Raw genomic sequence first — 20079 nt, 5'->3', positions numbered from 1 at the left:
AAATACAGTTGCCTTTTCTAAATCTCAATAAACATAGAATTTTTTTGGAGTATTTTAATAGCTGTAAACACAAATCATCAACCAGATCATGAGGTCCCAAGCAACATGGTCTAGGGCCGTGGTCGGCAAACTGCGGCTCGCGAGCCACATGCGGCTCTTTGGCCCCTGGAGTGTGGCTCTTCCACAAAATACCACAGCCTGGGCGAGTCTATTTTGAAGAAGTGGCGTTAGAAGAAGTTTAAGTTTAAAAAATGTGGCTCTCAAAAGAAATTTCAACCGTTGTACTGTTGATATTTGGCTCTGTTGACTAATGAGTTTGCCGACCACTGGCCTAGGGCAAATCTTCTTTGCCTTATGTTTGCAGTCTTCCTAAAGCCCAGCACAGAATCTTGGATGTAGATATCTATCTAGTTCTAAGAGGAAAAAAATGTTAATACTTATATTAAGATCATGTTAAGTATATACAATTCAAGAACACAGTATGCCTTTCCATTTGCTCAGGTTTTCTTTGGGGACTTTGGAAACATTATAAAGAGTTTTATAAGTGACTTTCACATTTCTTAAATTTATTTATGTTTATTTTATTATTTTTATTGCTATTGTAAATGGGATATGTTCTTCCATTATATCTTCAAGCTGGTTATTGTTCGTAAATTTGAGTTACTGAAGTCTGTATAATTTTTCTACTTTATCTTCTAAATACATTATTTCAGTAGTTTTTAATTATTTTTCCTTTTGAGTATGTGCCATATCACCTACAAGTATTTTTAGTCCTAGTTTCTTTTTCTAATTTAATTATATAGGCTACTACTTCTAGTGCAAAGTTAAATCTTTGTATCTTTGTCTTGTTCTTGACAACTGAAGATGTTACTTGTATTTATTTCTCTCTTCAGCATGATGCAAACTCTTGGAAAGGGTAGGTCAACTGTTACATGTGAAGGAAGTATTCTTATATCACTGAATTTAAAAAAAAATACATTTTTATTGACTTCAGAGAGGAAGGGAGAGGGATAGAGAGATAGAAATATCAATGATGAGAGAGAATCATTGATCGGCTGCCTCCTGCACACCCCCTACTGGGGATCAAACCTGCAACCCGGGCATGAGCCCGTGACTGGAATCAAACCCCGGACCCTTCAATCCACAGGCTGATGCTCTATCCACTGAGCCAAACCAGCAAGAGCTATCACTGAATTTTTTTTTTTATTAAGAATGGATGTTGCATTTTGATTTTTCATCTTAAATTTACTAATATGGTAAATTATATTAATGTGTCTCCTCATGTTGAACTGTCCCTATTCCTAGCATAAACTCCCCCTGATTGGGATGCATTGTTTTTTGATGTCTTGGATTCTGTGTATGTTATGAATTCATGAAATTAACTTTTATTAAGTGGAGCACAGGATGCTAGATGATGAGCCACTGTTCAACAAGAGACCACAAGAGGAATTGAAATAGAGATGTTTATTATTCAGAGGTCCTGGAGGAAGGACACAACATAACTCGAGGGGCCACATGGGGTGTTCAAGGCAGAGTACAGACCGTGAGAGGCAGACCTGGGCATATGCCTTCCTTAGGGTCCATGGGTGGAGTGCTTTATGGTTCCCAAGCTGTGGCCTGATTGATCAATTCAAACCAAAGAGTAGGGTTTTGGTAAGCCCAATGGGGCCTTACCTAAAGCATAAGGCATACAGGTGCTGGGAGGCAGAAGAGACTGCTAACCACTAGGGCTATTGGGAGCCTTATATCAGAAATTTCCCTTTGCATGTGACCGTGAGACTTTCTTGCTATCTAGGGCATGAGCTTCCATGAACAGGCTAGTGTCCATTTAAAATCGCTGAAGGCCACTTGGCCAAACAAATGGATGCCAAGACAATCATACCATGGAGTAGTTTAGCTAAACTCTCAACAGTCTGTTAATATTTAATTGAGGATTTTTACTTCAGTGTTCATAAGTGATGGTCTGTGACTTTAGTTTTGAAGTCTTGGTTGTATTTGTTATTGCGCACATCAGAAAGTTGGGAAGTTTCTATTCTATTTCTATGCTCTGGCATAGCTTACATTACATTAGGATTTTCTATTCTTTGAAATTGGCTGGAAATCCTATATGGAAAACCAGTGGGACCTGGTATTTTTAGGAGATGAGGCTCTTTGTCAACTTTCCTCATTTTTCTCCTGTAAAACTTGGTCTGTTTACATTTCTCTTTTGCTGGGGTCTTGGTATATTTATTTTAGGTATATTATAGTTTATATATAATTTAGGTATACTTTCCTCAAAAATTGTCCATTCATCTCGGTTTTCAAATGCATTTGTTTGAGTTTAGCATAGTAGTCTTTTATGGTTCTTTTAGTTTGCTTATATTTGGTAGTTATTTAGTTATAATATTTCTTACTTGTATATTTACAATTTCCTCCCTTTTTCCAGATTAAGTTAGTTAGCAATTAACTCTTCTCCCTCCCCGCAAAAAAAAAAAAAAGCATTTAGTAATTTTTATTCTACTATTTTCTAACTCACTATGTCCATTTTATTTTCATTAATTTCTTCCTTCTGCTCCTCTTTAGTTTATAATTTTCTTTTCCAACATAACACTCGTCTGTTGGGATTTCATATTTACAGTGAAATGCATTCAGAGCACCACCAGGTCCTTTGCCTTGGCTGCCCCAACATGGTGTGGTGGCCTGTCCTTCTTCGGGAAACTCCCACAAAAGCTCATGGGAACAATATTTCCTAGATCTTTCACATTAAAAATTATTGTTCTATGAAGAAGTGATCAAGGATTATGTAGCCAATAATATAGGGAAAGAAGATATTTTGAGGTGGGGTATGACAGAGGAGGTATCAAAGAGCAGGGGTGTCATAGAGGAGGGGTGTCATAGAGGAGGGGTGTCATAGAGCAGGGGTGTCATAGAGGAGGGGTGTCATAGAGGACGGGTGTCACAGAAGACGGTGTCACAGAGGAGGGGTGTCATAGAGGAGGGGTGTCACAGAGGACGGGTGTCATAGAAGACGGTGTCACAGAAGGGTATCATAGAGGAGTGGCGTCATAGAAGACTGTCATAGAGGAGAGGTGTCAGAAAGGAGGAGTGTCATAGAGGAAGGTGTCATAGAGGAGGGGTGTCATAGAGGAGGGGTGTCATAGAAGAAGGTGTCATAGAGGAGGGTGTCACAGAGCAGAGGTGTCATAGAAGACAGTGTCAGAGAGGAGGGGTGTCATAGAGGAAGGTGCCATAGAGGAGGATTTCATAGTGCAGAGGTGTCATAGAGAAGGGGTATCATAGAAGGGGGGTGTCATAGAAGACAGTGTCATAGAGGAGGGGTGTCATAGAGGAGGGTGTCACAGAGGAGGGGGGTCATAGAGGAGGAGTGTCACAGAGGAGGGGTGTCATAGAGGAGGGGTGTCATAGATGAGAGGAGTGTCATAGAGGAGGGTGTCATAGAGGAGGGGTGTCATAGAAGACTGTCATAGAGGAGGGTGTCACAGAGGAGGGGTATCATAGAGGAGGGGTGTCATAGAAGACAGTGTCATAGAGGAGGGGTGTCATAGAGAAAGGTGTCATAGAGGAGGGTGTCATAGAGGAGGGGTGTCATAGAGGAGGGGTGTCATAGAGGAGGGTGTCATAGAGGAGGGGTGTCATAGTGCAGGGGTGTCATAGAGGAGGGGTGTCATAGAGGAGGGGTGTCATAGAGGAGGGGTGTCATAGAGGAGGGTGTCATAAAGGAGGAGTGTCATAGTGCAGGGGTGTCATAGAGGAGGGGTGCCATAGAGGAGGGGTGCCATAGAGGAGGGGTGTCATAGAGGAGGGTGTCACAGAGGAGGGTGTCACAGAGGAGGGTGTCATAGAGGAGGGTGTCATAGAGGAGGGTGTCATAGAGGAGGGTGTCATAGAGGAGGGGTGTCATAGAGTAGGGGTGTCATAGAGGAGGGGTGTCATAGAGGAGGAGTGTCATAGAGGAGGGTGTCATAGAGGAGGGGTGTCATAGAGGAGGAGTGTCACAGAGGAGGGGTGTCACAGAGGAGGGTGTCATAGAGGAGGGTGTCATAGAGGAGGGGTGTCATAGAGGAGGGTGTCATAGAGGAGGGTGTCATAGAGGAGGGTGTCATAGAGGAGGAGTGTCATAGAGGAGGGTGTCATAGAGGAGGGTGTCATAGAGGAGGGGTGTCATAGAGGAGGGTGTCATAGAGGAGGGTGTCATAAAGGAGGAGTGTCATAGTGCAGGGGTGTCATAGAGGAGGGTGTCAGAGAGGAGGGGTGTCACAAAGCGTCTGCCCCCTGGTTGTCAGTGTATGTCATAGCGATCGTTTGAGTGGTCTTAGCATATCATTAGCATATTACGCTTTGATTGGTTGAACAGATTACTGGATGACCAGACATAGCATAATAGGCTTTTATTATATAGGATTCCCTATGCTGTGACATCCCTGAGTCTTCTTGTAACTGGCAATTTGTACTTTTTAATCCCTTCACCTTTTCATCCAGCCCCCAAACCTCCTCCCATCCAACAACCATCAAAATATTCTCAGTATCTATGAGTCCATTTCTGTTTTGTTTGTTCATTTATTTTGTTCTTTAGTTTCCACATATAAGCGAACTCATATGATATTTGTTTTTCTGTCTGACTTAATTTCACTTAGCATCAGACCCAGTAGGTCCATCCATGTTGTTGCAAATGACAATATTTCATTCTTTTTACAGCTGAGTAATACTCCATTGTCTATATGTACTACATCTTTTTTATTCAGCCACCTATCAGTGGACACTTAGGTTGTTTCCACATCTTGGTTATTGCAAATAATGCTGTAATGAACATGGGAGTGCATATATCTTGTCAAATCAGTGTTTTGGGTTTCTTCAGATAAACACCTAGAAATGGAGTCACTGGATGGTATGTACCCTCTGAATGATTCAGAACAACTGAGCCTAGTTCAATGGCTTGTTTGGTTTTTTGCTTTTAATTTTAGGCCTTGAGAAGCCCCTACAGCAGGTGAGCACTCAGACCTGAGATGCTCCCTTACTTTATCCACACTGGAGATTCTGAGGAAACCAGCCATATTCACCAAATTCTCAACCTCCACTGAGAGACCGGGAAAGGAACCATCATGTAAGAACTCACAGAGTTAACTGAGGCACTTATATTTGAGTAGAAAGACAGGGTTGCAACTTATTTACCAGGTTTTAAAATATTGCTTAATAAATATGTTTGCATTTGCTTGTATGTATAAAGAACTTCTTAAAGAACATAACAACTAAAAGCAACAGTGATCACCATGGCAAAGTGGGAACTCAAGATGAGGGGTAATGATGAGAGAGAATTTTTACTGGATAGTTTTAAACATATGTTCTTAAGTAATGTGAGTACATTATCTACTAAAAGAAATTAATTTTTCTAAATAAAAAATACACATCTAAAAAGAAAATTTTCACATTCATAAAACAAGCCTACTAAAAGAGAGACACACATCTGAGGAGTGGAGAGTGAAGGGACCAAAAAGGCATCTAAAACACTTGCCACTCGGGTGCTAGCCCAGAGGTTCTGTCACAGTCACCAAGTCCCTCACCTACGAGCGGATTTCTCCGGGCCTCTGCCCTGCGCTCTGTGTGGCTCAGAGAGAAGAGAGAGGGGACTTGGGACATGATAGGAGAAGGAAACATTACTCTTCATTTGGTAAAGGTGGAATCAGAAACTGGATGTATTCTTCCGTGTTTTATAACTTTTAGTATCAAGCCAGAATTCTTCTCACGGAGCTCCATGTGTCCTCCCTCTTATCTCAGTGTGTGCCCCATTTATAGTCTTTCTAGCCACCTCAAGATCTCTTGCTACTGAGTCTTTTATTTCTGCCTTCAAATAAGGTTTAGTTAAAAGAAACAAAACTTTTATTTACTTTCAACTATACTCCTTTGTCTCATATTGCTTTCACAATCCAATTTCTTGAGCTACTAGGAATGATTTTCTCTCACTTCTTAATAATCTATAGTCCAGTTTCTACCTCCACTCTTTCATTAAGTCCTTTTTCTCTGAAGTTCTCATTGACTCTTTAAAACAAATCTAAAAATTGGTTTCTTCATTTGCCCTTATTCATCTTGATCTCCCTTTTTCAAATAATGAAGCTAATATCCAACTTACTAAACATCTCTTCTCCTTTTATTTACATAACACCCAATAATCTTTCAGTCCCTTCCTAATCCCCGCAACTGGGCCTTTTCTTTACTTCTGCCTCAGCTTAAAATTCAGTTGTCACCCCTCTTCTCTTTTTCATCTGTTCTCATTTTCTCAGGGAATTCATCTATTCTCAAGACTTTACCTGATGGCAAGAGCAAAGCAGATGGGGCCTGAAGCCTGGCTCTATGACTTTTTAGCTACGCAGTTTAGGATAAGCAATTTCAAATACCTGAATTCAGTTTCCTCTGCTCTAAAATGGGGTTTCAGTAATTCATTCAACAATTTTTATTGAGCATCTACTATGTATCAGGCACTGTTCTAGGTACATGAGATTTATTAGCAAATGAATCAGATAAATATTCCTGCCCACACAGAGCTCCTATTCTAGCAGGGAGACAATCAAAAATAATAAGCATACTACATAAGATAATTATATAAAATAACAGAATACTAGTATGATGAGAGCTATAGAAAAAAAATTAAAAGTCAGATGACATCATTTAAAGGTGGTCAAGGTAGGCTTCCCTGAGAAATTAATATGAGCAAAGACCCAGAGGAGGTGAAGGAATTGGAAATGAGGGCACCTGCTGGAGAGGGTACAGGCAGAGGGAACTGACAAGGATCCTAAGGGCCAGAGCAGGCTCCGCTTGTTCTAGGAACACCAAAGAGGCCAGTGGGGATGGAGTGAAGTGAGTACAGGGAAGAGCAGTGGAAATAAGATCAGAGAGGAAATCAGGAAGCCAGTCCACGTAGGACCGCCAAATGGGACGGGAGCTGGTGCAAGGTGACACGATCGGATTTATGTTTTCAGAGGATCCCTATGGCTGCCCTGTTGGGAAGAGACTGTGTTGGGAGCTGGATGAAGCAGAGAGGCCAGTTAGGAGGCTCCGTCGGTAATCCAGGCAGGAGGTGGTGGTGGCTAGTACCAGAGTGGGAGTTCTAGAGAGGAAGAGTGGTGGCCAATTTAAGATGGTAAAACCCACTTTGTAGAATCTTATGAGAAAATTACTGCAGTTGAAGTGCCTAGTAGATGCCTGGTACAAGGAAGATGTTAAATAATACCCTCTTTTATTATGTTATATTTTTCAGGTAGAATAGGTATTATGGAGGAGCTCAAAGCTAGAGTACGATATTAAAGGTCAGCTGACCTGGGAATTGGCAGCTGCCCTCATCGGAAGTCATGCAAGGTTAGGCTGAGAAAGGAGCTTAATCTCCTTTCAGCCTTCACCTCACATCCCAACTTCAGGACAGTATTTCCAACTTCTGACAAAACACTTCCCTTAAACGTTTCATCATATACTCAATATAAATGAATATATATTTTTTTAAATTTACCTTACCTCCATTTTAAGCCAGTTACCAATCTAAATGTTTACTTCACCCTAGCCAGTTTGGCTCAGTGGCTAGAGCGTCAGCCTGCAGACCGAAAGGTCCCAGGTTCGATTCTGGTCAAGGGCATGTACCTCAATTACAGGCTCCTCCCCAGCCTGGGCTGTGGTCAGGGGCATGCAGGAGGCAACCAATCAGTGAGTTTCTCTCACATCGATATTTCTCTCTGTCTTTCCCTCTCTCCCATTCTCTCTAAAATCAATGGAAAATATCCTCCGGTGAGGATTTTAAAAATAATAATAATAAAATAAATGTTTCCTTCTATTAAAGATATGCCAGTCCTACAGGTTGAAGACAGCTTCATCTTTGTAGAATTATGAAATAAAAGGATGCTATCATTGGAAGTTGGTATTGTGGCCATTATCTGCTTAAAAAAATCTCTGTTTACAAAAGAAGAACTGAGGCCCAGATGCAGCATAACTAGCTAAGGGCCACTCCAGGCTTTAATGACTGAGCGTGGCCCAAAACCAGTTTCCTGGAACCCTTCTCCAACAGCCCGCCCCCACTGTCCCTCCATCCCCCCCATCCACATGACAGCAGTCCCACAGATTGGCTGCCCATCTCTGGACGGATTGCCACCACAACTGCTTTGACCATCTTTCCTGTGATTGGCAGTTAAGCCAACCAGTCAGACTACGGCAGGCCATGGCCTACACTGCTTGAAGTGTGCTGGCTCTGGGTTCAAATCCTGGCTCTGCACTTACTAGCTGTGAGGCCATCAGCAGGTTTCCTAACTATGTTCTGCCTTAGCTTCTTTGTCTGAAAAAATGCCTGCCTCCCAAGATTTAAGTAGCAATTGACATATAAAGCTCTTAGCACAGATTCAAGCACAAAATCAGAGTCCAAGAAGCATTAGTTATTTGTGGCTTATATTACTACTCTCAGTGCCTTTCAAAGAAGTTGCCATGGATGCCCACCCACTGAGTAAATTCTAACTGCCTTAGTCCAGTGGTCGGCAAACTGCGGCTCGTGAGCCACATGCGGCTCGTGAGCCATGGTTTGCCGCTCTGTTGACTAATGAGTTTGCCGACCACTGACCTAGACTCTCGATTCCAATAATTACAGGCTGTTGTTGTTCCTTGTGATTAAGCCCCTATCCCAGTGGTCAGCAAACTCATTAGTCAACAGAGAGGCAAACTGCCTTAATCTGGCCACCAGGGCATTGGTCTATCAAATGTATGGAAACTTCCATTGCTTTCTGATCACAGCCTGCCAGTCAGAACAGCTCGTTATGTTCCCCCATATCATGCTCATTCCCAATTCTTACCTCTGTGTTCCAGTTTATGCTCCTCCTACCTGAAATGCCCACCTTCCTTCTCTCTGTCTAACTTTCCAACTCCACTGATATTATTTCTTCTCGACAATACTGCAGTATTTACATGCAGCACATATTGGCTGCTTCCTTAAGGAGGGCATGGGAGCATTTAATTATACCATGGGTTCCAGAGCAGACTGGCTGATCTCTCACCCATAAAATGCTGTTAATATTAGGGTTGTTGTGAGTATTTGACAAGTAAATGCTTAGTAAAAACAATTATTAACATGCTATTAGTATTATATATTGCTATTAACTTTTCCCTCTTTTTTTAATGTACCTTCATTTTCTTCCTACAGGTTATTCTGTCCATATGTACTACAGCAGTCCCCCCTTATCCACGATTTTACTTCCCATGGTTTCAGTTACCCACAGTCAAGTGTAGTCCCAAAATATCAAATGGAAAATTCCAGAAATAAACAATTCATAAGCTTTAAATTGCACACTGTTCTGAGTAGCATAATGAAATCGCACTCCATCCTGCCCAGGATGTGAATCATCCCTTTGTCCAGCGTATCTACATTGTAATACGCTACTCATCCATTAGTCACTTAGTAGCTGTCTAGGTCATCAACTGGACTGTCATGGTATCACAGTGACCCCTATTTTACTTAATAATGGCCCCAAAGCACAGGAGTAGTGATGCTGGCAATTCAGATACGCCAAAGAGAAACCCTAAACTTCTTTCTTTAGGTAAAAAGGTAAAAAAGTTCTCTACTTAATAATAAAAGGTAGAAAAATCATATGCTGGGTTAATAAAATTTATAGTAAGAACACATATTTCTATCCATGAGATTGTGAAGAAGGAAAAAGAAACCCATGCTTGTTTTGCTGTCGCACCTCCAACTGTAAAAGTTATGGCTCCAGTGCGTAATGGAAAAAAAAATATTAATTTGTGGGTGGGAGATATGAACAAAAAGCATTTTCCAAGTGACAGCAATGTGTTGCAGTAGAAAACATTGAGCCTACACCAACACGCCAGCAAGAGGTCCCCTACTATGAGTGACACTAAGCCATTTACTGCAAGTAAGAGATAGTTATAATAAGATAGTTTAAGAGAGAAAGACCACATTCATATAACTTTTAGTACAGTATACTGTTATAATTTTTCTATTTTGTTAGTTATTGTTTACTGTGCCTAAGCTATAAATTAAACTTTATCATAGGTATGTATGTATAGAAAAACATGTAGTATATAGATAGGTTCGGTATTGTCTCTGGTTTCATGTATCCACTAGGGGTCTTGGAACAAATCCCCTATTGATAAGGGAGATTACGCTAGACTTTTATCCAGTCTTAAATCACATCCTATAGTATAAAGCTCAGTCCTGAGAATTCTGATGTCTGTCCTCAAAGATTTCACCACATCTAATAATTCATTCTAAAAGTACAGGTTTACCGAAAATATCAAGTCCCCATCTCAGAGCCCATGGGTGGTCCAGAGTATAGGTAGCACGGTTATTAGCCAGGGGCCTCAAAGAGGAGAAAGACTGAAGAAAAACCAAGTTTCCAAAAAATCAGAAGTATCTGGTCTATTTCTACAGGAAGTTAACAATGGAGTTGTGGAAGCTATTCTGGAGTTAGAACAAACAAGTGAAAAAGCACTGAGGGCAACTGGAATATTCTATTCACATATTCCTGAGACACGGGTGTTTGCACAGCTACTGCTCTACTTTATTCTGTATTCCATCCACGGGGTCCCACCATTCGTCAGGAGCCGTGTGAGGTTTGGGCGCTACAAACAAGAATTCTATACCAGGTAGGGGTACATCAAGCTCATGCATTGACAAGGGCCGTTATGCATGACACATACTCTGTCACAATGCAGTGATCATGTGCTTCTTCTTTCTTTGGGGAATCAGTTATGTTTACCAAAAATAGCAACACATTTTATATGAGTGGGGAGAGTTGAACTTTTTCCAGCATTACTTCCAAAAACCAGGTAAGGTAAGAAATCACTCAGATTAATTAGACTGGCTTACCTCTATTTTTTCCCATATGGCTTCATAGTTGTCTTGGTGTTGAATATCTTGCATAAGTTTCTGAATTAAAGCAGATTTTGTGGCGGAATGGCTCTCGTTTTTCTCAGAAGATGAAGCTCTCTCTGACTTCTCATCCATGTATTTTTTCACGCCAGAGAGAGGCATGCACGGCTCCTCGTCGGAAAGAATGTCACTCAGGGGCCCAGACTCAATGCTCTCCCCCAGCGAAGAGGCGATGTCACTGGATGAACTTGGAGACACCCTGCCTGGCCTTGCACGCTTCTTCTTGACATGGTACGTGGGATAGATCTCGGAATCTGAATTCATTTCAGACAGTTCCCAGTCATCGATATTCTGAATGGTTTCTCCTCTGGGTTTTGGAGGGAGAAGCTTGGTTAAGTTTTCCAGCTTCAAAGCTAATACTTCTGTCTGCTTAAGGTGAGAGGGCAGTGCCAGGTACTCATCGGAGCCATACCAGGCCTCCACAACCTGACCATTCCTTGAGACGTGACCTGGGGGGGAGGAGGAGGAACTTCTTTTGCTTTTGTGTTTTGAAAGAAGGGGTACCGGAGACAGGAGACTGTCCGGGCCGATAGGAGATTCGCTGCTTTGAGTCAACGGTGGGGAACCGGATGTCTCTGACTGCACCTGCAATTTGGCATTCCAGCTTCTGTGAGTATACGGCTCCAGGGAGGATGTAGAGGCGGAATCGGTGTCTGGGCCCTCCACGGCCTTGGAAGTACAAGAGGCCATTCCGTCCTGCACTCCGGAGCTCCTGGTGATTTCCGTTTGCTTGCCTGGACCAGCTCCTGCCTTAGGGGTTTGGCACGGAGGCACCTCTTCCGGGCCCTGACGTGGCTTTTTAAGCCGAGGTTTCTCTTGGTGGCAGTCGTTGAGCCTTCCCAGGCTGGAGGAGATTTCTTTAACGTGACTTCTGACTGTGTTTTCGAGATCCCCACCCCCCACCTTGTGCAGAGACTCATAGGACTGGCTGGCGGCCGAAGGGCTGCTGGGGTAGGAGGCCTGCAGCACCAGGCAGAGCTTGGACCTGTCAGGGGGCCCCGCCAGGGAGGGGGTGCTTCTGCTCAGCTCGGGCTTGAGGTCGACCATCATCCGCCTCCTTCCGTCAGCACCTCGCAGGTTATTCTTAAAAGTGCCCTCTTTAAGGAAAAGCCCTCTTTTCGGCAACGTGGGCCGTGTGGGGGAGTCCTCGTTGTAGTTGAAGCAATCTCGGATGGGTCGCTTGGGCGTTGCGTTCTCACAGGGAAGAGGCTGTTGGTCCTTTGCTCCGGGTTGGGAGGAGGGACCGGATTCCTGCTTCGAGGTCTCCGAAGAGGACTGGACAGTATTTGTCAGCGCTTCCCCTGGGGACGTGCCCTGCTTTGAGCCTGGTTGCTCCTCGACTGCGGGAGCCTGGTTTGCCTCACACCCGCCTTTATCATCTGCTGAGAGGGAACCTTGAGACGCCCCCTCCCTCACTGCTTCGCTGCCGTTGGGAGCGATGGGGTCAGCGGCCACCGTCAGCAACCCAACACTTCGGATGAGCTCAGGGAACTCCTTCTCCATCTCACCGTAGCTCCAAGAGTCAAAGGGTTTGGTTTTGGCCTGGCTCGTGTCACCCAGGCCGCCGAGCAAATCCTCACTTGGACTATAGTCAGACAGTTCAAATGCAGTAATTCCGCAATCCAGAGACAGGTAATTTTGAGAGCATTTGATCGTTAGCTGCCCTGAGTCATCCACTTCCGTGAGAGAATCGAGCCGGCCCTGAAACAGACAATGGCAGTGGTTTCAGTAAACGGAACATCAATTACACTCAGCGGCTGTTCAAATGAAATCTCAGCAGAGGACTCTAAGAAGGTCAAAATGCATCAGTCTCCGTTGCTTCTGGTTTGACATACAGAATGGCATAGTAATCCATTATCACATTACTTTATATAATACCTTGTCCTTAAATATTCAAAGGTTTTTCTTTAATCTAGAGAATAAAGCTTCGATAGAAATGGTCAAGGTCAACCCAAAAATATCCATTCTTGCCTTAATGTTCTATCTTAAAATAATGCATTGTTCAGTTGATAAACATTTCTTAAATGATGTAATAAAATTTCTGGGAACGAATCAATGTAGGAGTAACGTCTCCATAAATTTCTCTTTTGCTTTTGCTATCACTTCCATCACCTACCACAACTGGCTAACTCATAGTAGATGCTCAATAAATATTTCTAAAGTATACTAAGTCTGTCGTGTTAAATATATATTCACAAATCCCAGGAAGGTGAAACATGAATTTGCATATAACAAAAGCAGTTCAAGACTAGCTTCTGTTTCTCCCCACCCTTTCGAAGGTAAACAGCCGCACTCCTGGAGAAAATTAATGAGTATCAAAACTTTATCGTCTTAGTTCCCATCACTATGCATGCATTTCTCCCCTCACCCCCTCACCCCCACCCCCGCTCCTATTTGTGTATATTAGATACCAAGTGCCCACCTCCATTGTTATTTATAATTTGGGGTAGGCCCGTTTGAAACTTCTCTAAGCTAAAAAATAGTAGTACAAGCAAGTATTTTAAATTTTTTAATCTTTAATTATGCGATTAAGGTGTTTGTCGCATTACTAATGCAGTTTCTGACATCACTCAGCAAACAGATTTTTCACTGATGATTTGTTTGGGACAAAAGGAATCCCATTATACGAACCAGGCTGAAGGACAGCCTGGTCTAATCTAGTCCCTTAGGAGACGAAGGAGGGATGGAAACTGAACTGTTATATTCCCAGTCCTCCGTTCTTCTGGAGGAGAAACCAGGTGAGCAAACTGAAGCTGGACCTCATGTAGCTGCTGCACCCTGTGTCCCTTCAACCAGGTTATCCCGAGCTCTCAGGTTTTTCTGTTCATTTGCTTGCTGTGTTGTGTTAATGTTCTCTTCCTTCAGACCTTTAACTTGCCTTTATCTCCTACTCCCTCACTCTCACTCTGTATCATCCAGATAAATAATAATGATGAAAGGCCTCATTTCACCTTTCTGAACCTCAGTTTCCTCCTCTATAAATGGGGATGGTTGATTACTACTATTTCTTTTTCATTTAAATCTCCCAACAACTTTCTTCTGGTGTGGGGTCTATATTATTGTTTTATATAACCAGAGCCTGAACCAAAAGAAGGTGCATAACTAACAAATGTCCTTGCACTTAAGGGCCAAGTCCATACTCTGACCTTGGCACCATAATTTTCTGTGATTCATTAGATATTATTTTAAACTGACATACCCCCTCCTCCAGTTTTTTCTCCACATTGCTACCAGAGTAACCTTTACAAATCTGTTACTGTTAATTCTCTGCTTAAAGTTCTTTATTAGTGTCCTGCTAAGTAAACCCAAACCCTTCCAAGAACAAACATGAAGAAACCTCTTTCCAGTCACTCTCCCCTCCCTGGCTTCACTGGACCACAGTGTCCTCCTGCCTCAGGGCCTTTGCACATGCTAGTTCCTCTGTCAGGAAAGTTTCCCACCTATAATACCCTGTAACTTATGGATTCTTACCCCTCAGACCTCAGATTAAGTTGTATTTCTTCAAAATTCCAAGCCCTCAATTAAGTCAGAATCTTTTCTTATAGACTCTTATAAAACTACTAGTGGCCTGGTGCACAAAATTCGTGCACAGGGTGGGGGGGGGGACGGGGTGGGGGGGGGTGTCCCTCAGCCTGGCCGGCATCCTCTCCAATCTGGGACCCCTGTGGTATTGGGCCTAAACCGGCAGTTGGACAACCCCCTCGCAATCTGGGACTGCTGGCCCCTAACCGCTCACCTGCCTGCCTGCTTGATCACCCCTAACCACTCTGCATGCTGGCCTGCTTGCCCTCAACTGCCCCCCTGCCAGCCTGATCACCCCCAACTGGTCCCCTCTGCCGGCCTACTCACCCTCAACTGCCCCCCTGCCAGCCTGATCACCCCCAACTGCCCTCCCCTCCTGGCCTAATCACCCCTAACTGCCTCTGCCTCGACCCCGCCACCATGGCTTTGTCCAGAAGGACGTCTGGAAGGTCTCATGGTCTAATTAGCATATTACCCTTTTATTAATATAGATAGGATATGACATACTGCCATAACTATAACATATCTACCAGTATTACTCTATGAGAATACGTACTTCATGCGATAGGAAGGCACCTAATACATTACATTGTATATGTTGTAAGTAGTAGGAAATACTGTATTCGTAGCAATAATATACACCCTGTGACTTCCCTTCCTGATTTGGGAATGGTTCCCCAGTTCTTTGAATGTTTCCTGGCCCCTAATGTATTTTTTTTATGTCATTCAATGTAACTTTATTTACTGTTTATTGCACATGATTTGAGGTCTTTAATTTCTAACCAAGATTCAAAGGACTATTTTTTCCATGAAGTTTAACATTAACATTAGTGAATTCGTGTATTCACGTGTTTTTATTGTGAACATCTGAATTATTCACATTGTCATAGATCCTGAACTCATAAGCATGGACCATGCACAGGCTGGCAGCAAGCCAGGAAGCCACTCTGCAAGCAGATACTCTGTATAAGGAGAAAAGTCATAGCACAACATTTAATGTCCAACCTGAGTCACCTCAGAATGTTACATATATTGACTTCTTAATTCATATAGTATCGGAAACTCAACTGCTTGGTTGGTGACAGGGTTGACCTGGTTTTGGGAGGATTATTCCTGAAATAATTAAGGAAAGGGGGGCTCAATCTTTCTTCTTGGTTGCTTGCTCCTCTCCAGCACCTTCATCTTTCTTCTCGTCCTCAGCTTCTTGGGCATCTTCTCCTTCACCTTCACCTCCTTCTTCTTCCTTTGCATCCTCAAATTCCTCCTTGGCACCTTCTTCCTCTTCCTCTCCTTCCTCTTCCTCAGCCTCTTCCTTCTCCTTCTCCTCCTCTTCAGCTTCTCCTTCAGAAGGGGGTTCATCCTTAGCTTCCTCGGCTTTTGCAGCCTCAATGGTCTCCTCCACCTCAATCTGCTCCTCCTGGACATGGCTGGTGTATTAAGAAGGGAAGGAGCGAGCGGACATCAAGTAGAAGCTAGTCTGTAAACCACTGTAGGCAGATCGACCAAAGACCTGGGAACTCTGGGAGTAGCCTCTGGCTATGCTTCCCACGCTGGTGAAACTGAGCTGGTCTCCTCACCTTCCAAGTTTCCTATAAGCTGCAATGTCAATGTCCAAAGCCATCTTCACATTGAGGAGGTCCTGGTATTCTTTTAAATATCATGCCATTTCACTCTTTGTAGTTATCAACTCATTTTCTAATTTGTTGATTGTGTCCTGCATAGCACTAATGTCGGCGTTCTGCTTATCCTCCAGCTCTTGCAGCTGTTTTCCCAGCGCTTCGTTCATGCCCCGGCTTGCTTCGATCTCCAGGGGCTTGGCCTTGATCAGGCGGTGGCTCTCGGACACCTCATCCTCGGGGGCGTGCACCGCATAGGTGTTCTTGGCAGTGCTCTCGGTCAGCATGGTGAAGCGGCTCTTGTACCATTTTTCAGCATTCTGCATGTTCTTGGCAGCCAGCTTCTCATACTGGGCGCGGATGTCCTTGAGCGCGGCGGAGAGGTCGGACTTGGAGAACACGTCCATCTCCACGAAGATCAGAGCGTACTGGATCTGCACCTGCAGCTCGGCGATCTCCTCTTCATGCACCTTCTTCAGAAAGGCAATTTCATCCATCAGGCTGTCGATGCGCTTTTAGAGCTTAGCTCTGCGAGAGCCGCCTCCTCTGTACCTTTGCTTGCCTCCATCAGCCAGCCCTCGGTGTCCTCATGGTTCAGCACCTCTTCCTGGTAGCGCTCCTGAAGGTTGTTCCCAGTCCCTTCCGAGCCCCGGTGCCTGCTAACTGCCCATTTCCCTCTCCTCGCCAGGGATGGGGCACGGTGGGGCAGGGCACAGGCATCCCATTTTCATTGAAATGTTCAACCTGGCCTACTCCACCAGTGTCCCCAGGCAGCCCAGGGACAGACAGTGATCCCGGAGACGCTGGCCACCCCCGCCTGCCCGGATCCCCGATTGGGGCCCGGACCCCAGGCAGGCAGCATCTGGTGCTGCCCACCCGGCCTGCCTGGTCCCTGATCGTGCCTGCCTGCCCGGTCCTGACTGCAGCCTGGACCCCACGGGTGGTGTCTGGCACTGCCCGCCCTGCCTGCATATGCAAATTTACCTGCCATCTTTGTTGGGTTAATTTGCATATCACTCCTTATTGGCTGGTGGTCGTAGCAGAGGTAGGGTCAATTAGAATCTTTCTCTTTTATTAGTGTAGATATTGTTTTTCCTTTAAGAATTTGTCTCAATCTTTAAATAAATACTTCTGTGGTTATTTAATTACCTTTTTTCTCCCACTAGTTTGTATGCACCACAACAGTATAAATCACATAGAAAATAGCTGACTCACCAGGATACTGCAACACTTAGCATAGTGATCTGCATAAAACTCCAAGACATATCTGTTGAATAAAATTTCAGGGTGGGGAACCTTTTTTCTGCCAAGGGCCATTTGGATATTTATAAGATCATTCAAGGGCCATACCAAATTATCAACTTAAAAATTAGCCTGCTATATTTAATTAACTCACCGCTAATGCCTTGGCAGGGCCAGACCAAATGATTCTGTGGGCCTTTTAAGGCCTGCAGGCCTTATTCCACCCCTGCAGTAAATGAATGAAGGATGACATTTTGGAATGTATCTCTATGCCTTCATGTAATTTCTTCCTCTGATTATGTAGTTTCAGTTGACGCCAATGATGAAAAGCCCAAGCTTCAGAGTCAAATTCTACCTCTAGCACTAGTTAGCCATGTGACCATGACCCAGTAACTTGATGTTGCTAAGCCTCATTTCCTTCATCTGTAAAAAGGGGATAATGATAAGCCATGTTATAGGGCTGTTGTGAGACTCAAAAGAGGTAATATATGTAAAACACAAGTCTGACACATGGATAGGTATTTAATGAATGTTTACTCATATTATTATTTTACTATTCAAGTATATTTAGGAAGAATTTTTTTTTCCAAAATGCGAGATATCCTTATGGCAATTATACTGCACAAAGTGAGAAAACAGTATTAACTGCCAAAGTGATCTAAATGGAATTGTGTGGCTTTAATGCTGCATACCTGGACCAGGATCTTTAAATAACAAAGTCAGAAGCCAAAAATCACCAAGGAATGAGACAGCCAAATAAAGTCACACTTTATACAATTTTTAAAGAAAGTACCGTATTTTTCCATATATAAGATGCCCCCCACCTTTCCAACCCCAAATTAAGAAATCAATATTTTAAACATTTTGCTGGTTTTCCTCTTAAGGCCTTCTTCTTTTTTGGCATCTTAAGGAGTTGTTCTTCCTGTTTTCTCCACTGTCTGATCATACAGTCAGTGAGAGGAGGTCCAAATTGTCTCGCTGCAGCTCTATTTGCATGCTCTTTTGCATAGCTGATTACATTCAGTTTGAATTTTGCAGAGAAAGACAACACTTACTGGTATTTATCTTTTCATTTTTTGACATCTTTATGGGCTCAGAACGCTCAGGTCCCTGTTGCATCTGCGCACTCTCCACCTCCACCTCCAATTATGGCACCAGCTGATGTCAGTAACAATAAGGCTATGATTGGAGGAAGCCTGTTTGACAGGGTCTGGGCAGCTACGTACCCACGAGGCTCCCTCCTCAGCTGACTTCTGTGTATAAGACACCCCTCAATTTTCAGTCTAATGATTTTAGGAAAAAAATAACACCTTGTACATGGAAAAATACAGTAATGTTGGGAATTCCAATTTAAAGGCAGGTTGTATTTTTTTTTTAATTTAGTGGCTTAGTATTCAGAAATTACTCCTTTTTGAAAATGTATTATAACCCAGACCTCAGTGGTTGAGCACTGACCTATGAACCAGGAGGTCACAGTTTGATTCCTGGTCAGGGCACATGCCCGAGTTGCGAGCTCAATCCTTAGTGTGGGGCATGCAGGAGGCAGCTGATCAATGATCCTCTCACATCACTGATGTTTCTGTCTCTCTCCCTCTCCCCTCCTCTCTGAAATCAATAAAAATATTTTTAAATGTGTTATAAATAATGGTTAAATTCCAAGCTATCCCATTAGCTGATATTTAAATTACTAACTAGTTGAAATTTACATTTTTTTCTACCCGATTTATCATAAAGGCACAGCACTGTAGCTACTTGAGTGAGGTTAGAGAAGCATTAAGAAAAAGTGTTTCTATGATGGGTAGAGAAATAGGAATTTGAGAGTTCGGGTAAAACTTAGACACCTGAAAGTGTCAGCCACCTGTTTCTGGACAGACTTGGAACACAGTAGCCCTGGGAAAGATTTGGTCCCCATTTTTGTGGTCATAGAACCTAAAGACCAGGCAACTGTCTAGCTCAAAAACAAGGGGCACTCATGAGACTACATATCAGAGAATAGGGTATGGCTCCCTTTGCCTAGATCTTCCCCTGAAGATCCCTCCCCTACCCAGTCCTTTGTTTGAAAAACAAAATACTGCACTCAAAAACTCTTAATGCTCCAAAGGAAACCCTCCCCCACCTGTTCCCACCCAGGCCAACTACTTCTGTGCATGGTGGATTGTCACTCATGGGTAACTATTTTTAACTCAGACTGAATTTTTAATGTGAAAAAAATCCCTCCCTGAAAAACAAAACAAAACAAAACAAGAAATTCTGCTTTGTTCCTTACCCATAATTAAGTAACTTAAGCTCTATTTCCAAATGCCTTCCTAGAGTTCTCTCCTTTTTTAACACTACATTTGCAACCAATTGAATATGCGATTTAATACTCATAATTTAGAAATTTTAAGATCTCCCTATTAAAATATGCAAGATTGTATCAGAGTTTATTGCTACTTCAGGGTCAGTTTCATGCCCTGATTTAGTGTTCTTACTAAGAAGAGGGTTGGAAATAGAATTAAACTGTTTTAATTATAGGTACAGTAAAAACAATTTCGTACCGGTAGTATGCCCCACCCCTTCCTTCCCTGATCTCACTACATGGTATCTGTTACCCTTCAATTACTAACGTAAATTCATGGACCTCTCACCAGAATGGTGCAGTCCCCCAGAGCCCTCGACCACAAAGACTGGCCACGTGCTCAGATTTCTTTCATCTCTACCATGTTGGAACTCTATGATCCTGAATGCATTCCAAAGACCTGCAGCAGACTGAGAAGAACAAGTAATAACAGGAAAATGGGAAGCAAAATG

The 20079-nt window shown here is 43.2% G+C and overlaps 1 protein-coding gene across 1 annotated transcript in view; it reads right to left on the bottom strand.

Annotated features, from left to right (window-relative positions):
* The window catches only part of AKAP6 (A-kinase anchoring protein 6), a 370843-nt gene that overhangs the window by 267265 nt on the left and 83499 nt on the right, over window positions 1-20079 (bottom strand). The window contains exon 3 of the mRNA XM_008157188.3: window positions 10847-12610. Within this exon, the coding sequence (XP_008155410.2) occupies window positions 10847-12610 (1764 nt within the window). The remainder of the gene's footprint in view (window positions 1-10846; window positions 12611-20079) is intronic.

The sequence above is a fragment of the Eptesicus fuscus genome, chromosome 5 (assembly GCF_027574615.1).
Source record: "Eptesicus fuscus isolate TK198812 chromosome 5, DD_ASM_mEF_20220401, whole genome shotgun sequence".
NCBI lineage: Eukaryota > Metazoa > Chordata > Mammalia > Chiroptera > Vespertilionidae > Eptesicus > Eptesicus fuscus.
This window is presented reverse-complemented; position numbering and strand designations above follow the sequence as displayed.